The sequence below is a fragment of the Chroicocephalus ridibundus genome, chromosome 7, assembly GCF_963924245.1.
Source record: "Chroicocephalus ridibundus chromosome 7, bChrRid1.1, whole genome shotgun sequence".
Taxonomy (NCBI): domain Eukaryota; kingdom Metazoa; phylum Chordata; class Aves; order Charadriiformes; family Laridae; genus Chroicocephalus; species Chroicocephalus ridibundus.
This window is the reverse complement of record NC_086290.1, coordinates 41356674-41377571: the sequence shown is the minus strand read 5'-3', so window position 1 is coordinate 41377571 and position 20898 is coordinate 41356674. Positions and strand designations below refer to the sequence as shown.

Sequence of the window (20898 nt, the reverse complement as noted above, 5' to 3'; positions counted from 1 at the left end):
TAAAGTGATGTTTACATATGCAAAGGCTTTGTTTAAATATTGGAAAAAAAGACTGAAACTCCAAAATCCGTAACTTAGTATAGGATAGTTAATTTAAAATACAAATACCACAGTTAGCGAGCACCTGAGCCCTTCCTTCCAGATTTTAGGGGTCTGAGTGATTACTTCGTATTTCAATCACATTTCAGTAATTGGAAAGGGATCCAGTTTCATGCATGAGTAGTTTAAGATGAACTACACCAAAAATGGAAAACCAAAAAACAATTAGTATTGTTAACTTTGGGCTCATTCAATCTACTGGGTTTTGCGTAAGTACATCATGCGGTAGTTCACATATCGCCCTGCCTTTTACCCACACCCCTGAACACCAGCGTAAGTGAACAGCTAAATTTTTTATTGCAAATGTTTCTTCTGGAAGTATATTTCGTTAAAAATAAAGTGGTGATTATTCCCCCAGTTCAAATACATTTACCAGTCTGAACATTTCGACTTGCAATTGTATATCAATTACAAGTAACTAATTAATATTTTACATGTATTTTATCAATACCCAAAAATACCAAACCAGATCATTGCTCTGTTGTACTGGAAACTAAAACTATGTATATAGGGTTCCAAAGTTATTACATAACTCTTTCCATTTCTTACATGATAAATTTTTTATTATGAAACTGACCTTAAGTAACAGAAGAATTATAATCTGAAATAGACTTCCATGGAATTTAGTTTTCCCACACACACACACAAAAAATCCCTTCTTAAAAATAATCGATGTTTTTCAAGTGTAATGAACTTTGCATCAATGACATCGTACCCAAGCAAGGGTGGACTGCTATATAAAAGGAAATAGGTTCTGTTTTACCTCAAACCAGGACAGTCTTGTGCAGTGCATTGCAATGATACTTGGTGATTTCTCTTTCCTTTAAAAGAACAGACACCTTGGCAAAAGCTAAACATTCAAAAGAGAATTATGATTGCGCAGTTCCAGCAAGAAGTTGTACTGGCAGAATCCCTCGTGGTGGGATTTCCCCTGAGCTTGTTTCAAAAACTGTGCTGTACGCACCATATACATTTCGTAGTGAAGGACGAAGCACAACTGAACCATTCTCCTCCTTGACCCCTCCAAAATACACAGATGATTTCCAAGACAAATTTTAAGGCCTTGACACTTTAATGAAAGGGAAAACAAAGCGTTAGTCCAGAGTTAATGAAATTACTCAATTATGGTCTCAAATGCCAAACAATGCTGATGTTACTGATAGTTGTACAGGCATCATTCCACCACCTGCTGTGTGTGCTTCGTATAGAGGCTCTTGTTCTGTTGTCAAGTTGCCTCTTAAATCAGACAAATCAATATTTATAGAAATTTTTTTTTTTTTTTTTTTTACATTTTCTCAGCAACATTCAAAGGTTTCTTCTTAGATTAAATATAATTTCAGTAGCTCCCTTTTCCAGGAAATCGAAGCATGTGCATATAAAAAATTAACAATTTTATTATCAGCAGTTTTTGCAAATAATTGTAGCAAGAGTGAGATTCAGTCTCACAGAAGACGGGCTATTATTCTAAAATCTGTTATTATTTACACTCAACTACAGAAAGAAATATATGAATATGCAAAGCATATCTACAATTAGAATTGGATCAAATGCATCTTACTTTCCAACATTCTTCTTTGTTTGTTTTCAGTCTCAGGGGCCTCTTATTTTATTATTCTTAGCAGCATGTAATGACTCAAAATAAGCAATGTTCTTTAGCACACAGAAACCCTTTGGACGCTCTGCAAAGTAATTTTATCAAGGACTAACGCCTTCAAATATCAAACAATCTATTTCTAAAAATGCACAGCTTTGGGTGTCTTGATTTAACAAAGCTGCAGTGATGGATGGAAAATTATATCTATGTTGTCCTTTATAAATTTTTGTTAGAGATGTATGAATATTTTTTTACAGATAGCTTGATTTGTAGCTAACATTCTTAAACAGTTTCCTGTTTTCTCCATGCAGGTCTGTCATTTAAAAACACATTTTTAGGCAAAGCCTAAAACTAACGCCATCACCACATGATGTATTACATACAGAATATCACGCACATATCAAAAATAAAGTGCAGATTTCATCTAAAATGTTTTTTCTTTCTACCATTTTCAAGTCTATAGTAGTTTTTAAAAAACAGTATTGTCTAACAAAATGTAATTCTTTTAAATTAAATTGCACCAAAATCAACTAGAGAACACTTTTTAGCTTACATCCAGTTAAGCTTGGATCACGTTCTTAACATTTGAGTTGCAGAACATTAATTCCATAAGTAGAAGAGGCATCATATTGTACAGATACATATTCTTTGCTGGTTAACACCCACTATCACCCCAGTAAGACCCAGCTCCCACCGTGGATCTGATGACAGTCCCACCAGAGCAACAGCTGCTTGTACTTGTTCTAGAGCTATAGCCACGCTCATCAGCGCACAAATACACATTTGCTGGCTGGCAGATCTTCCGAATGCTTTTCCAAGCACTAATGTTGAGTCTTTCCCCTTTCCCCAGTCATCTAGTCTAACGGGAATTATAACAACTTATTTAGATATTACTATTCTTCAATAGAAAGTTGGAAGTGGGCTGCTATTTTAGGACAAGGCAGAAAGTTTCTTCCCTTAAGTACAACTTTTTTTTGGGAAATCAGACTAATAATGAGAGCTAGAGAGCTAAACAGATCCTGTGCTTGTCAATCGGTACAGCTCCTTTCCCAAGGGGACAACTGCACCTATGTTATTCCTCAGAAAAATCTGTCTATCCTATTCCAGTAACACAAACTCCCTAAGCAATCTACTCCAGTCTTCACTATATTTACCACCATAAATTTTGTTTAATATATAATCCGAACCTTTCTTATTGGATTTCTACTTTATTACTTCTCGTTTTAACAGGCTGTTTTGTTGGTTTTTTTTAAAACAGAATTCTTTTAGCTTTTAAGGATGCATCCTCTCTCCCGACAGTGTTCTTTGCTGTAGACCACACAATTTCACTTTTCACCTTTTTGTTGACAGTTGTGTTTCATAGCCTTCTCATCATTCTTATTGCTCTATTGTAGATGCTCCGCTTGTCTCCTGAAGAGCTGTGATCAAACCGAACACAATACTGCAGCCAAAGCTACATGCCACCCGAACAAAGCAAGAAGAATATTCCGCATCCCCCATACAATATTCCTGTTTACACTGCAGTATGGCGTTCAGCTATTCTGCAATATCATGTCCTCGTTGACTCATGCTAAGCTTGTTTTATACAACAAACCCTAGAGCCTATTCTAAATAAAAGCTATTTTATCAAAAATATTTTATCAACTGTTTCTTATCTTCTTGTTCTGTATTTGTACATTTGATCATTTCTTAAAGTAGAGTGTTGTAACTTTTTCTTGCATTGCATGTTATTTCTTCAGATCAGTTCTCCAATAGGTCAAGTTTCGGATTGTACTCCTGTCCTCAACTGCGCTTGAAGTTCCAGCCCCACCAAACCCAGTTCACTTGGTCTGCAAATTTAGTCAGCATATTTTCTGTTTCATTTTTCAGATCATCAGTGACAACATATCCTGGCAAAAGCCTATTCAATATACCTGTGAATTTCCAATCTGTTTTCCATTAATTCAGGAAAGTTTCCATCAGGCTAGATTTCTTCTCATTTGAAATACAGACAACGTATTTTCTTTTCCCTTCTCTAAACTGCAGTCTTATATCTTTGTAACTGGTATTAATTTTCTTAGCTACCTGTCTGGAGTTTTACCATACTAGTGAGGGACCACAGAAATAAGTATTCCCAGTATTATCTGTCAGTCATCTTCTCTCTACTGAATATCTGATCAGTGCTGCTTTCTTAGTAACCTTACTACAAACACAGAATGATTGCCTATTTCATTTATGACCCTTCCTAACTATTTTGGGACCTCATCTTTCCAATTCTGTCCAAATATGCCTGTCCTCATTTATATTCAAGCTCAATAATCTGATTAAGTAATCATTTGGGTTTAGCTTCCCTTCTGTTTGAGAGCACAGAACCAGCAGCTCTTCTGAATTCGCAGGCTTCCTTCCATAGAACTGAGGAGAAACACGGGTTTTTATGCATGTATAAATGGGATACTTCGACCCAAAGTCTTACTAGTTACAAAAGCTATTATGTTTGTACCAGCATTGGATTTTACTTTTGTATTTTTTTAATATACCATTGGTGATAATTTCAAAATCTGGTCCACAGGAACAGACAGTGCGTTCAAGTCCAGAAATGTCCAATGCACCTTTTGATAAAGTTTTACACCAAATAAAACTTCAGAAAATGAAATAGGGTTGTAATACATTATATGCGGAAATAGACTTTACTCAACATAAAGAAGCTGCAATCACCCAGCTAATAACTAATAAAAGCAATCAAACATTGAATGTACTCTGTGAGTACCTGAGAGAATAAAAATATAAAAATAGGAAAAGTATATTTCAACAGGATAATGAAAGTCACATTATCAAAGGTCCTCTACAATTTTAATGACCTCTGTGTGCATTTTAATTAATTTAAGTGTTTAAAGCAGTACTCCATGCACATTTTTAAGAATATTTAAGCTATTGATACTGGCTTACTAAGGGCTAGATTTGTAAACAGTTTAGCCTAATTGACTGTTACTGTATAATTTGAGTCTTGTACCAAAGATTTTAAAATCAAGAGAATACATTCTCTCTCAGAAAAATTCCAGTTGCTTTTTCACTGTTCCAGTGATAAACTTCATACCAAAGGGACCTTAGGTTTTAAATTACGTGTCAGCTTTTACAGGATATTACAATAACACAATATATGTCTGCCCTTGAAGTAAATGTTCTAGCTCAGCTATGAGTCATATTTGCACCTACTTAAAAGTAAGCACAGGCATTTGTTAGATCACTATTTAGCTACAAGACACAGAAAAGATTTTAAATCATTTTCATCACCATAGTTCACTCCTCTGTAACATTACAGTTAATACAAACATTTATAATTTTGTCCCAAGGATACAATTTCATGACAATATATTTGCTTTTTACTGAACCTGATGTAATCCAAATGCCTGAATTTTAAAACTGTTCACTCCGAACTTTTGGAAGTTTGAAATGTTCACTTACATTTACTGAAAAGAGCTAAGCAATACTTTTTCTCTTACTTTTTCATAAATGCCCTGTTTGAATACAGGATTTTTATTTCTTCTGTATATTCCTCACCTGAACTCCATGGAACTGATCAATTTATGCTCTGACTCTTACTTCTTTTGTGGTACAAAGAGAATTTAAATGAACCGCACTATTAATCCAAATAAGGCGTAAGTCAATTTTACTCCCTCCTCCCCCCCCCCCCCCAAAAAAAAAAAAAAGTAAAGTGTTATTCCAATTATTGTAAATGAGAACAAGACTATTATTTATGGTATGCTCTTCAACAAAGATATTGCCATGTTGAATCATTGTATGGAAGAATGTAAGTCACACAAGACATGGCAGATTTAAAAGATCTTTTCATACAGGTCAAAGGAGATGAGGCACCACACGGATGTTTGATTCCAAGTATCACATAAAGTGATCTAAGGAAAGCAAGGCACTCATTTATACTTAATTCTTTTGACTGGAACAATACTCAGACAACTACATTGTTGAGTAAGAATGCACTATTTTTAAAAAATAACCTAGATTCGAGATGTAGTTCAACAGATGCGCAATACAGGACAGAGTATCTTTGTTTAAAACACAATTTTAACTCACCCCTTCGCCCTCTACAGACTCATCATTCCCTCTGCCATTTATTTCTAACAGCTTAAGAAACAAGACAATTCACACGCAGTATCCAAGGTAATATCCTTTGTTAGGAGAAAGGAAATATTTAGAAATAATTGATCCAGGAAATTTGAAGTGAAAAAAAGTTATTTTTTCCATTGTTGGAAAACATGTTAGTCTCACACCTAAAGTTTTAGGTTATTGCTTAGCCATAGCAAAATCTAGCATATTCAAACATGCTCAGATTTTCCGATGTCTTATTTCTGGAGCTACTCCAGTTTTCTAATCCATTGATTAAATAAAGACATCAGGGCTGCCGGCAGGACTCATTTGGGAAACATAAGATCCACAGAAACACAGATGCTTGCCAGAACCAGTCAACTAACAGTGCTCATGAATTTCAAAGAACAAGAAAGAGCCAGACAGGCTGCATACGACCTGCACAGAGTTTATGTATTCTGGGGGTGAAACATAACTCCACTGAAGTTTACTATAAAAATCCTGATGACTTCAGTAGAAACAGGATTAAAAAAATAAAATTTCATAAGCCCAGAAATACTTACCTGTAAACAAGTCAAAATAAAGAGATACCTATAAGAGTCTAAGATGGAACTTTCTAAACACTGAATGACAAACACGGAAAGTGGAGCTGGACTGACTGGCAGGTGCCTCAGTAATTGGTCAGATACCAATAGGTGGGGAGACAGCACAAAGAATTATTTCCAATATGTGGTGACAAGTGTTTTAGAAAGCAACACAATATTTATTTATTTATTTATTTATTGGGAGGTTCAGGAGAATGAGAAGGGATGAAAACAGAACTAAAATGGTATGTTTGTCAGAGAGGTACACTGCCAGAGTCAGACAGAAGAAATGCCTTTGCAAAAACAGACAGAAACATATGAAAGAATAAATCACCATGGACATATTCTTGTGGAGACAGGGAAAGGAAAGACTGAAGCCAATTCCGATTACATCAAGGTAAACTAAAGCTTTTTTTTCTTCTCAAAAAACACAGTTTAAACTCTAACTGTGGTTCCCAGACAAAAATAGGCCAGTATAACAGTTTTAAGAGGTTAAATTTTAAATATTACAATGTTTACCTTCATTTGGAAAAATAAAAAGCATTGTTATATAGTCCCAAAATGCAACCTCAATAAACAAACCAAGTAGAATAAAGTAAGTAAACAAATTCCTTTCAACAATTAAAAAAGATCAATCAGTAATTAATTTTGATTTTGCACAACTTCTAAACTGAAACAGCAACACACTTTGAGTATGCTCAAGTTTAGAAACTTTCACTGACTGCTAAGAAATCACCAATTTTTTGCCCTTAGTCTCAGAGATGTTATAACTTTTAGACCCAGCTGAAACAGACAGGTTGAAATGCTGGAGAAGTTTGCAAGCACTACAGAATAGGTCAGGATTTCTCCAGTTACAAAAAAACATAACAGAGAACCAAGGATTTATAGCCAGTGCTCCTCCTCTGCAGGGTGATTACATCAGGCTCTTGAAAACTAGCTTGCCAGCTTCAACTAATCAAAGTCCCCATTATTCCCTGAAAAATTAGTTGCAACAGGAACTCATATTAAAAATAAAAAAGTCTCTTACCTACCTGCCCTATTTACTTTTACTAAGCATTTGTCACTACGTGACAGACTTCTTTCAGTCGTGTTGGACAAGTGTTTCACCACAGCTTAGTAAAAATTTAAAGTATACTTTGCATTAGACTCTGAAGAGCTGCAAAGAATGCTGCATACCTTTGGGTATCTCTTGCCTACCTTCTTTGCGTCTTTGACTGGATCATATGAAGAGCTTTCACCATCAAGGATTTTTTGCTGCCTGGTTGCCTGAAGAGCCTTCTGGGTGGGACCTTCCAACCCTTTCTTTCTTTGACATTCGTGGCCTGCTATAAAATAAAACCAACAAAAATATCATCCAAATGCATTTTTCACTTACTCTTCTGGAATATATATCTCTTAATATTAGCTACACATGTGAAATTCTAAAAGAAACACCACTTCAAATAAAAAGTTATTCAGGTTACTGTGCCATCCATATAAAGTATTCCAAGACTACATATAACTCTGTCCCACAAATTATTTTAGTGTGATCTATTTCAGCTTATCTAACAGTACCCTAGATTTTGCCTCCAAAATGCAGCAATGATTTTAAATCCTGCAGTACATGACAGAGTCACAGCAAAACGGATGCAATTCTTCACTTCCCTCAGAGACAGAGGAAACATCATCTCACTGCATCCTATCCTATCTACCACCAATGCATTATTCTCATTTACCGCTTGCATTCCTTTTTCATAGGATGGCTAGAGTTGGAAGGGACCTTAGAGATCATCTAGTTCCACCCCCCTGCCCTGGGCAGGGACACCTCCCACCAGACCAGGCTGCTCCAAGCCCCGTCCAACCTGGCCTTGAACCCCTCCAGGGATGGGGCAGCCACAGCTTCTCTGGGCAACCTGGGCCAGGGGCTCACCACCTTCAAAGTGCCTCCCTGCACTTCCCCCAACCCACCTTTCAAACTATGAATTACTTATGAATAGGTAACATGGCAAAGAAATCCTAAGCCGGTAGCATAGCTCTAAATCATCACAACAGGCTGAAAGGAATATGAGGAACAGTATAACACATGTGGATTATTGTAGAATGCATCTGCCATGACCTGGCAGAAAGCAAACTATTCTCTGACAGCCTTTGTATTGGCAGCTCACAAACATCCGAGCGCAGTCCCTTGTGATCCCTGTGTCTTGTTGCAATGCTCTGTAGCGCGTCTACTGCAAAAAGAATGGAACACTGAATTCCAACACGATTTGGGTACTTACATCCCAAGTTTTTTCTTTGAAAAAATCTCTGATTGAAAAACACATTATACAGCTAAAATCCAGACTGAAATAAATGTACTTCACACTACGCATTCATAAATGTTTGCTCGTGTAAAATAGTTTTATTAAGACCTTGACACCAAAATGCAAACTTTCTGACTTAAAGGGGAAAAAAACACCCCCTCTACTCTTGAGGCAAAAAAAGCAGATCAAGCAAACACAAATCCATCCTGTGTACCCAATCTGAGTAAAGCTGTAACTGATAAAAAGAAATGTGCCTGGTCTAAAATAACGTCTGTATTCTCGCTGCTTTAAAAGTTAAAGCTACTGTCACAGATACCCTGAATAATAACTTTCTCTGAGGAATGGTATACAGCAAAATTGGTTTATATGTCAAACACTACACTCACTCAGTAACTGCTACCCAATAGCCTGTTGCTCACAGAGTATTTGGTGTGTTGGTGCTTTTGAAATACACATACTTATGAACCAACAGAGTTATGACAGTCGAAGGGCTTAAAATGTCAGTAACCATTAAAAAAAAAAGAAGGAAGAAATTCTAAAGAACTGTTGTGATTGCACTATGTCAACAGCTTGTGTTTACAGATTTTCTATTCTGATTGCATTGAAGACGGAATGGGGACAGCCAGGTTTAAGTACTTTAACTGGTGTATTTTAAATTTTTTGCATGACCTTCTAACAGCAATTACATCAGATCAAGGAAAGGAAAAGCACACTTAACAGTCTTAGCAATGAGTTAATTCAGCCATGAGTAAAGAAACTCATTGAGTTCAATTTTGGAATATAATTGGGTAATAAATAAGCAGCTGTTGTTTTTAGAGAATACAAGAAATGTACCGAGCAAGTAACAGTTTTATATCATGTTTTTAGAACCAGCTGTTATAGTAGCGTTCACTTAGGTTTATAAGCAAGCCACAATCAACGTTGCTTCACTCCTTCAGGCAAAAGTGGTCTTTTTTCAGAGCACAACTTAACACTGGGTCTTCATCCGTAAGTAAGGGTGCAAGTGCTCTGCAAATATTCACCAATAACCTAAATAAAAAAACAGTTCTTTCTCTCTGATAATTAGATCCCTCCATGTATGATCTTGCTACCACATCAGGAAGGAGCAGATTTAAAACAAAGCCAAAACCAGCTCTTAATGCAAATCTTCTTACACAAAACATCCAATGCTTGGTTTTTTTCAGAGCTGGCTTCTGAGAGAGCACAGCAGGGACAGAGAAACAGTCTACAAGAGGACTGCATCCTAATTCTAACTGTTAACTAGTTCCCCTCCAACTAGGCAAGTAGTTGAGGCACCATCCCTGGAGGTATTTAAAAGCCGGGCAGACACAGTGCTTAGAGATATGGTTTAGTGATGGGTTTGTCAGAGTTAGGTCGATGGTTGGACTCGGTGATCTGAAAGGTCCCTTCCAACCTGGGCAATTCTGTGATTCAATTAAATGTCCTTCATACCAACTTTAACAAGCAAGGTAAGTAAAAGAGGCAATAAAAACTAAGAGTTCTCATAATTTTTAAGACACTTGAAGAGAACTTTCTCTTGAAGTATTTGTGTACAAAGCACTGTTTGCAAAGCTGAACAGCAGTCTGGCAATGGGATAGCAAAAAACCCTAATAAATACATTACAGTATTGTGGATGCTATCCTTTTCAACTTTTTGAAATGCATCAGGCTGAAAGCTGCTACACCAAATGCCTAAGTAATAAATCCAGAATAGCGGTCCTGAAATTAACACTAACTACTGTTAATTTTTCTTTCTACCTAGCCACCAGACACAAATTTACAATGCAAACTCATTGTGAATGCTACAAAGCTTCCCTTTGCTCTTCATTATGTACTATGACACCCTCAAAAAAACCCCACAAAACAATCAAAAACCAAATCCACACTGGATTGGATGTGCAGGACCTCACTGCCACCATTCAAAACCTCAAACACTTCAGCAACCCCAAAACTAATTAAAAGCCACTCTCAAAGCCCTGTAGCCAAAGGCAGCATCCCAGGCATTCTGTGGTCAAGACAGGCTGTGGGCCAGAGCAGCATGAGGAGCACTGACGGGCAATCTGGGAACAGCCACTCCCCTTCCCTCATGCACTGTAGTGAAAGCAGACAGCTGGCCAGAAAAGGCGTCTTAGCTTGGCAAATGATAACTTGCCAATCTGAATGTTCGTTACCTTATAATTACAATGTACCAATGTACTAATGCATAAAAGTCAGCCCCCAAGAGACAGCAACTGAAAAAATGCAGCTGTAGGTCTCCTTACAGCAGAGACTTGCAAGTCCAACAGCACTGGTTCCTTCCAAACTAAGAACTTTAAATTTAGAGAAAAATGCAGCAAACGTTTCTCCAGTATCTCTGCACTGCTTGCTTCTCAAGGTTGCATTTATAGGGTCTCAGGAATAAGAATTCAAGAGGCAACGGAACATGACCATCTTTCAAGAGGCAGCAGAAAGTATCTGAATGAGAAACAGTATCACCCACTAAGACATGAGTCTGACCTACAGAGGGCAATAAAAATTATGTAGTATTAGAGGACAAAGCACTGGAAAGAACTGAACTGAAATATCACTTAATTTATAATACACAGGGTATGAAGCAAATTAAGGCTTGTACAAGGAAGTGGGTGGCTGATGAGCTTAATAATTTCTGTTGGAGACTAAGTGATTTATTTTTTTTTACTATTATTATTCATAAAGTGCTCCCCTGCCTGTCAATTTTTTGCTATTACAAATTGCTCTCAAGATTTTTGGAGAATAAACAAGTACCGCGAACAGCCAGAGAGTGTTTTTTAGAACCACACGAACAACAAATGAAAGTCTGTGAGATACAAAGAGACATAGAGGGCATCTATACTGTAAAACACTGGCATGGAGGGAGAGTCCACACTATATATCCCCCAGCCAGAGTATAATGAAACGTTGAATGCTGTATGCCCTAAACTAACATAAAATAAAAAGCCTTTCTCTACCTCCCTATCTGAAGTGGGATGAAATGAGCACTATGCTCTTTAGGGCAGAGGTTTATACTTTTAGTTGTAACAAGGTTTAAAAACTTCAGCAGAGCATAACCAGTACATAGAGCCAGGTATTTTGGGGGCCTGAACTGTGCCTTGCTGAGGAGCACGATACTAATTCATACAAAAAAAAGGCATCAGAATCCAAAACCAGAAAGATACCATGAACACTGAAGAGGCTTGCTGCCAGTACTTCAGTACTCCACCATATTAACGCATCTGAAGTCTGCGTTTACAGAAGTTATTAGTTTAGTAGCTATTTGCTTCTATATAGCATTGAAATCATAGCTTAGTTTATACTAGGTAAGATTACAGAACCCTTCCAGATTCTTCCAGAACTGAAAGCAGCTATGTTCTTAACTACAGTAGTTTAGAAGAGGAGTAGCGTGTGCTCCAAGGGGCTCCTCAGCTATGTAAGCCTCCCACCGCTGCACGGAAAGCAAGACCTGAGCTAAGATGAGGGGCATCTTTCAGATAATTAGATCTCAGTCCAGTCTTCGTAGCAATTTACAACAATTTACGAGACCAACTGCCTCAACTTACGTTAGAATTTGAAGGAAAAAAATTAAATTGAGTGTGCTATACTCATAATAGGCAGGCAGTAGCAAAGATCTCGATGGTAGCTGAAATGTCTGCATTAATAATAAACCATCTTAATAGTCAAGGAAATGCTTGCTATCCTCCTCACTCAACTACAAATCCAAAAAGAAACCAAAAAAGCTCATGTGGCTACTATTCTTCTTAGTCTTGTCTTTTCTACAGGCATTTTTTACAATGGAAGTAACTCCATGAATGTGGAAACTAATGAAGCTTGACTATCAAAGGCTAGGGTAACTCCGTGGCTTTGTACCCGGGGTATGTTACCAGTAAAAGAAGAAGGTTAGGCCTTTAACACACTGGGGAAAAAACCACAAAAGAAACAGATATAAGAAATGTCCCAATTGCAACAAATGCTTTACCTGAAAGTTGTACAATATTTAATACCTGGTCATCTATGTGACAGAAAACTTTGGGGTTCTCTAATGTCAAATAAACTGCAATCTCTGATTGTTCTCAAATTCTGCTCATGACTAAGGCAAGTGCAACATCCCCTTCTCAAGTGAATATTCTGTTGTCAAAGAAGGTAGAGCTCACTGTTTCCCTTTTTCATCATCTTATTTGTTTTCAAGGGTCTTTTAGAAATCTGATTTATTTGAGAATTATCTAACATCAAATGTAGCTGAAATTGGAAAATAGGAAAATCACCAAGTATGTGATAGCACGGGCCTCATTTACTTAGGAAACCAGAGGTGCTCGGTTTTCTGATGGAGTTAGAGAAATAATTTAATAATTATGCATTTATTCAAAACACCAGGGAAGTAGTGTAGTACCATACAGATAAAGATATTATTCCAGCAGGTATTATAACTTTAGCAGCCTCCTGTAAAAATGAGACATGCTAAAAAAAGAGGCTGGATTTCATAATGCCAGTATTATCAAAATGTTTCCAGACGACTATATATACCTTCTTATAGTGAGTAGAAAAAGAACACTTGTGTGAAAAAAATATTAGTGGATAAAATAAAATCAGACACAAAGTAGATTTCTAGGACAAAGTCACAGAATGGTTTAGGCTGGAAGGGACCTTAAAGCCCACCCAGTGCCACCCCCTGCCCTGGGCAGGGACACCTCCCATCAGACCAGGCTGCTCCAAGCCCCGTCCAACCTGGCCTTGAACCCCTCCAGGGATGGGGCAGCCACAGCTTCTCTGGGCAACCTGGGCCAGGGGCTCACCACCCTCACAGCAAAGAATTTCTTCCTGAGATCTAATCTAAATCTCCCCTCTTTCAGTTCGAAGCCATTACCCCTCGTCCTATCACTACATGGCCTTCTAAAAAGTCCCCCTCCAGCTTTCTTGTAGGCCCCCCTTCAGGTATTGGAAGGCCACTGTAAGGCCTTCCCGGAGCCTTCTCTTCTCCAGGCTGAACAACCCCAACTCTCTCAGCCTGTCTTCAATAGGAGTGATGCTCCAGCCCTCTCATCATCTTCATGGACTTGCTCCAACAGCTCCATGTCCTTCTTATGTTGGGGGCCCCAGAGCTGGACACAGTACTCCATGTGGGGGTCTCACCAGAGCAGAGTTGAGGGGCAGAATCACCTCCCTCAACCTGCTGGCCACGCTTCTTTTGATGCAGCCAAGGACGCAGTTGGCTTTATTCAAATGATAAATGATATTGAATGGTATTCAAATGATAAAATTGCTGCTCTGTCACCAAGACAACTGATAAAATGTTTATGGCGCAAGTATTTTTGATTTACTGTTACTGAATTTTGAAATGCATCAGAACAACAAAAAGCCCATAATCAGTCTGAGCTTGGTGGTATGAATATTTTACCTTTTGTCACAGGAATCTGAATAGCACGTCCCGACTCTAAATTTTGTAATGTGGCTTGCAAACCTGTGACCTAATTTTAAAAAGGAGAGAACAAGAGCTAATATGAAAACATTGCTTTTGAACTGTCTGTTCACGACACACAGCATTTATGTCTGCCTATTTAAGTAATAAATTCCATCTATAATATTTTACTTTTCTGATTATTTCCTCTAAATTATAAACATTATTCCTAATTTGAGATATTGGAACGGCCCAGTGAAACAATGCAATAAAATACAAGCCATCCAGAATATCTCAAAATATTTTTACAGGTCTCTTAAAACAATGCAGACATACAGAATACTACGGATCTTACTGCACCATCAACTTTTAACCACTGCTATCACTGCACTGATCTTTAACTTAATGGCACAATACGACATACAGCTTTGTCAGAAGCAAATGGCACAAAATATCGTGTTATGTGTTACAAAAAAAGCCATCATTCCAGAATGCTTACAGTTCATAACCAGATAGGTCTTACATATGTTCCTGAAATTTCATGACATGGCAACTGTTCTATGCTTTGTACTCCTGATTCAGCATAACTGCATATGGACATTATGGACATTCACCTTTCTTTTTCTTTAGGACATTTTTTTTTTTACTTATTGAAATTTCAAACATATAATCCTCAGGTTTTTAAAAGTAAGCTCTCAGTTGACCTGAGAAAAATGGGGAGGCAGAGGAATGGAGGAAACAAGAGATGAGGACTATTAGAAGAGAGTGCAACCATGGTAGATTCTGTTCATGTTACACACATATAATTGATGCTACTGCTGAAATGCAATGCGTTTTGGGAGCCCATTTCTGTCTTTTTTTTTTTCCTCCTCTGTTTTGAACAAACAACCTATTGGTAAAACACATGCGAAATAATTTTCTGTTCTTCATCCATTCTATCTGTGCTTACAGTAGCTCCTGATAAAAGGGCAGAATATGATGTATACCAACCTATACATGAGATAAGATTCTAGAAGTAAAATACTACTCTATTATTCCACTCACAATACAGAAAAACTGTGTCTGATATCTTAATGTCTCTTTTACTAAACTAGTAGGTCATTCCTGGATATATTTAGGAAAAAATAAAATAGTAAATAGTAATAAAGAAAGTTAAAATAAGAGATTTCTAAAGACATAGCTGGAAGCATATGAATCTGTGGAAATAACACGTCTTTCCTCAAGTTGTTGAGACTGAAAGTATAACAGGGTCTGCACACTGCTGACTCGTGTGGGGCAGCACGGAGCAAGTACAGACTGAGAACTACTACTTTGTGGCACTAAGGTTCATATACTTTCAATATTAACATTTCACCAAATGTAATGTAGCTTCAAACTGCTACATAAGTAAGTTGCTTTAACGGAAACATCCTATGTATTTACCAAAGTAAACACCAAAAGCATTCCTTATGGCGTTGCAAGTGGTGTTCACCATAGTTTTACCTGCCCAACTGCTCTGTCTCTCTCCAAACTAGTTAACATTTTCTGTCTCAGTGTAGTCTGGTATTTTTCAGTCAACTGCTTCAGCACTGGTTCATACGATGCATAATGTGCCTTCAGCCTGTGAACAAGAAGACAACAGATGATTCCTCAAATATGACTTGAATCAGAGATTTATGTCTGTGTAAATTTTTTCCTCCACAAATAAAAGAACAGAAGTGCCAAAAGGTCAACATAGAGGGGGCAGCAAAGGTATTTAGTATGTAACCACACAAATGGAATACCACAAGAAAAAAACAAAAAGAAGTAGTCAGATCAATGAGGTTTCCTAGTTTGTTTAGTCTTTTAAAACAATCCACCCAGTTTTGACCTGTTCTCAATCCTTCATATACATATTGCACACTAATTTTTCTTAATTTCTGTTTTCTTGCAGATGGATGATATTTCATTGGAAGAAAGAGAATTACAACTATTATCCACCTACCAACTAAGATCCTAATCTAGATAAAACAGTCGTAATATGATTACTACTTCTTTCTTCACTGCACATTACATTTAGAATACCTAACCACTTTGATTCTTCAACTAAAAGTTAGATATATAATCTCTCAAGAGAAACACAGGATACTAACTTTAAAAATACTGCATTTTTCAAAAAAGCTGACACAGAGAGGGTAAGTCAGTGAATAGCGCTCTCTTGCACTAGTATGTATGTATTTCAAGGTTAAAGATATAAAACATGTAGTTGCTATTACATGCATTTACACGTTTAAACAAGGCAAATTTCTGTGACTTGTTTGTAGCTGCAGATATAAGCCACTCCTCAATGTTATTTTGAAACAAGTACTGGCACAAACACGTGCAAAGGAAAGATTCTAATTTCAACTCTATCGCCTGGCCCAATAATCTTCAGATGGACAATATAAAAGTTCTGCTCATGGAGGGAAAGAACCACAACAGTTAATAGAAAACTTACAGAATTCCAGAATGACAAAATTATGGAATTAAATATTATAAAATAAACTATTACAACTCAGTACCAATGGACTAGTTTGGGCTTATTTGCAACCAAAGTAACATAGCAAATTTCATATAGGAAGTTCAAGGTGTAAAAGAACGGAAAATACCAGCTACAGGAATCATGAATGCAAAGGTTCCGAACTCAGTGTGACACCAGTTACCCTTAACATGGATAAAGGATATAAACCCAGAAATCAATACATGCTTATGGAAAAAGATCTGGGTAAAAGAAAATCTCATTTGTATTTTTAACTATCAGAAATACTGTGTGTTATTAATGCCACATTGCTTCATAGAAAATATATATTAAAAATCATTAGAAATTGTTTAAGAGACATGGAAGAATGGTCAGATGGAACTTCCATTTACCAGGACACTAACTAAATGCAGCTAGCTTTACTTTAGCACTTCAAATTCCACAATGTTATCCCATTACCAGGCAACAATTGAAGACGTTACCTTTAACATTAAATGTACAGTAATTAAAATAATTTTTTACCTTTTAATGTCACAAAGCAGCCTGTTTTTCTCCTGGACCACTCGCTTGTGATGCATTCGATGGAAGTCACGTTCTTTCTGCATTTTTAGGAAAGCCTCTTTTGCTTTGCTATATGTTAACAGAAAATGTAAGAGAGAAGTATTAGTCTCCTCCTATTAATTGCTCATCAGGTTACGCTGAATACACAAAGACTTCATATAATGGTACATTATATTAATTATGGCCCAACATAATGGTACATGCTAGAAGGACACACACAGAAGGGTAACTTGCAAATAGATGTATTTAGAGAGATTCTAGAAAAAATTGTGCTAGCGAAGTTCTAGGCTCTACTCAGTCATGTTTGCAGCCTGTCCCCAAGCGTCCCCTGTATGTGACAGCAGGAAGGAAAAGGAATCCATTTCAAAATTAATTGCAAACATACCTATAACCTCTCTAAGCACATTCTATACACAGCCATGGGACACCCTGACATATTCTGCTCCATAAACATAAAAGAAAATACTCTGTATATATTCCGTACGTTTTCTCCTTGCCTTTACTAATATGGATTTGTCAGGAAAGATTAGTAGACGAATCGTTTAATTGAAAAGGAGGCTTGAAATTACCTTGCACAGAAATTAGATATTTACTCTTTGCAAATAAAGCTCATTTCCTCTCCAACAGGAGTTGAACAGGCAGGAAAAACACTATGACAGTGCGGAGTATGCCAAAATCACAAGTCCAGGAAGAAGCCACACAACTGCCAGTGCATTACATTTAATTGTACAAATAATTTATATTTACTATATATGCATTTGCTATATTTATTACCTATACAAACTACATATTTATATGTGTACATTTATATGTGAATTGTTGCTTGTAGCAGGAATGTTAGGAAGACCTGAAGAAGTGCACAAGTGAATTAATGGTACTATGAATCAATCGAAGCTGAGAAAAAGCTGGCAGGGAAATGGAAACAGAGAGGGCTGCCCCTACGGTAACACTGTGAGAAACTCAAAGGAGCTGTGGGCACGCACATAGTTTTGTGTATGCACATGCACCAGAAGTTGCGAAACAGAGTAATTTAGGATATTGGTACTGGGATATAAAGTACAGATTATGATTCTGCTCAAGCTCCTATGAACAGGGAGATTGGAAACGTGAACGAATCAGTGGTCTCAGGATAGTTCTGTGAAACAACTCCATCATGACACCACTCACAAGATCTGACTTGCCATAAGATCTTGATTATAAAACCCACCCCTTCAGAGCCAAGCAGAAGGCTTCTTCAAAGAGAGTAAAAGATGTTGCTACAGTCACAGCAAAGCCAATATCCATTTCTTTTAGTTAAGATATACTGCTGGTGTCTCCATTTAAACTCTCCTCAAGCAAGCAGTTTGATAAAAATAGCAGAAGGCGGCAAGGTCCAACCAAAACCAAGTAGGGATTTTCAAAAGTGAGTTACATGCCCCATTCTCACTGAATTTAGGTGGGACTTTATTCCCCAACATGCTGCAAGTTGTAGTCCTAAAATTTTAGCTGAAGACAAGACAGTTTTAGAAAACATATACTCTCATGCTTTTACTCTATCTAGTTTATATAGTATTTAGTAGCAAGGATAATAGATGTATCGTGTAATTAAACAGATGCATTTAAATGTGGCACACAGTACAAAAAGTGTGCAGTTTATTTTTTTTCATAGTGTAAGTGGAGAAATAAGGGCAAGAATGGTTAGATTTTGGCAGAGGAACAGGAGATCAGCTGAGGATTATTTTGCTGGTGATAGCACTAACAGTAATAATAAGTATTGTTTCCAGGATTGCTTTATATTTTGACTATTACTGTGGCTGTAAACTGGGTGTATATTTGTGAGCATTCTTCCAAAAATCAGGACAGAAAAATACCTGCAAATATTTAAACTTCCTAACTCGTGTTTGTGAGCAGAGTTACAAACCTCAGACAACAGCTGTACACAGCTTTCATTCCATTTACCTAATAAATTCCTAAATGTTTAAAGAACTTACAAATATCACAGCTAGCAGTTTCTGTGATTAACACAATCTTAAACCTAGTATCCCATTATGTTGTCTACCTACATCTTCAAAGGCCATACGGCAATACAAAGAGTCTGGCTATAGAAAAACACCAAAATATATGGGATTCAAGCTATTTTAAATCACCAGATAGGTACAGTTTAATATCGCTATGAAATTACAACCTAATATTCAACTCACAAGCAAATTTTAATAGAATATTAAATGCTTGAATGATACAAATCATCACTGAAGACAATGAATTAAACTTAACTAATCTCCTGTAAGAGTTAACAATTTTCAGACATGTTGTTTTCAAATTTTTCTTGCCTATTGGTAAGAAAATCTATGCTTTTATTCAAGAAATATTGCAGCAGATAACAACATCCCTGACCAATCAATCAGGGCTCAACTATAGCCTTCAAGATAAAAGACAGAGAAAGGGAGCACACACTTAAGATCTATTTTAACTACTGGCACATGGCAAACCAACATAAAATTAGTTTTGATTTCTATCACAACACAACGTCTGTTTTTAGAAATAATCTGAATAAAGATTAGTAGCGTATCTAAACTTTACGGTGATAACTATCACTAGCTTTAGAGTAAATAATTTATTTCTTTAACTTAGGCATTCAGGGATGTTGTCACATCTCAAGATGTCTTCAGACACGAACGACCTACTAAAAATACATACTCATTATATACAGCAAGTCTTTAAATAATGAAACATCACAGTGAAATGCAACCAACATCCTGCAATCTCCTCTATTTGCCCACCCGCTTGCCATGCAATCATGTAAACACTGTATTAAAATACCCAAAATACAATTACAGTTAGCTTCTAGACACTGAATCTCTTCCACCAATTGCTAAACAACATTAAAGCAGGAAGTAATTGGTTTACAGTCATTTATCCTGGGCTCCCATACTGCCTAAGTCCCAAGTAGCATCTCTCTTCTCCAAGATGGTTGTCAAGAGTACCAACTTAGAAATACCAAACGTAATTAAAAGCTTTCTTCAAATACACTTCACAGCACTGTAGCTCACAATTAAAGGAGACTTGCTTTGCTCAGAAATCCTTAGTTTCTAAGTAGTCAAATCAGCATTTCTTCAGGGCTCACAGGCATTCTGTCTTCACTGTAAGCTGGTGAATTCTCTCTCACAATACTTGAAAACTCAAATTGTTCTCCAGGTAGTTTGGGCTCCTGCTGGAATATTCGCTTTATCATAGCAAGGGTACTGACTACAGTTACTGAGTGTCTGAACAAGGAAAAATGCCATTAACAGTCACTACAGTAAAGGGAGTTCCTATAGGGTACTATGAACAGGGTTTATCCAAAAGACACAAGGGAACACTAACTCATGGTACGTACAGCAGAAATGCTCAATTTCACCTATCATTCCAGAAACAATACTGTTTTGATTCATAAATTATTAAAACTAAAATAAATGAAATGAACATCACAGAAGTGCCGAACTTTTAACATCAGTTAGTACCAATGAAAACTTTCACAGTTATTTGAAATAAAAAGTCTGAAAAATGAAGTCGTGAACATTAGCAAAAACCACATCTTATATCTACATAGACTCCCTGTTCTAATATTAGCAGAAAGACTAAGAAAATAAAGCTCTCCCTACAAGTAGAGAAAGAAGGACTGATTTTAATAGTGTTTTAACAAGGTACATGCAGAATAAGTGCAGTATTTAACAGTAAATACCAATGAATAGAATTTACTTCTAATTTGTGTCATATAGAATTGCCCTATGTCTCACCCAAACAGGTGACCTGACTCGCTTGTTTACCATCAGAGAATTGCTATTTTAGTTTTCATCAAACACTAGAATGTGAAAATGCAG

General features: G+C 36.8%; 1 protein-coding gene across 1 annotated transcript in view; it reads right to left on the bottom strand.

Annotated features, from left to right (window-relative positions):
- SPAG16 (sperm associated antigen 16) overlaps positions 1–20898 on the bottom strand; it is a 386482-nt gene that overhangs the window by 348499 nt on the left and 17085 nt on the right. Inside the window, 4 exon segments of the mRNA XM_063341470.1 lie at positions 7534–7682; positions 14023–14092; positions 15505–15622; positions 17021–17128. Of these exon segments, the coding sequence (XP_063197540.1) occupies positions 7534–7682; positions 14023–14092; positions 15505–15622; positions 17021–17128 (445 nt within the window).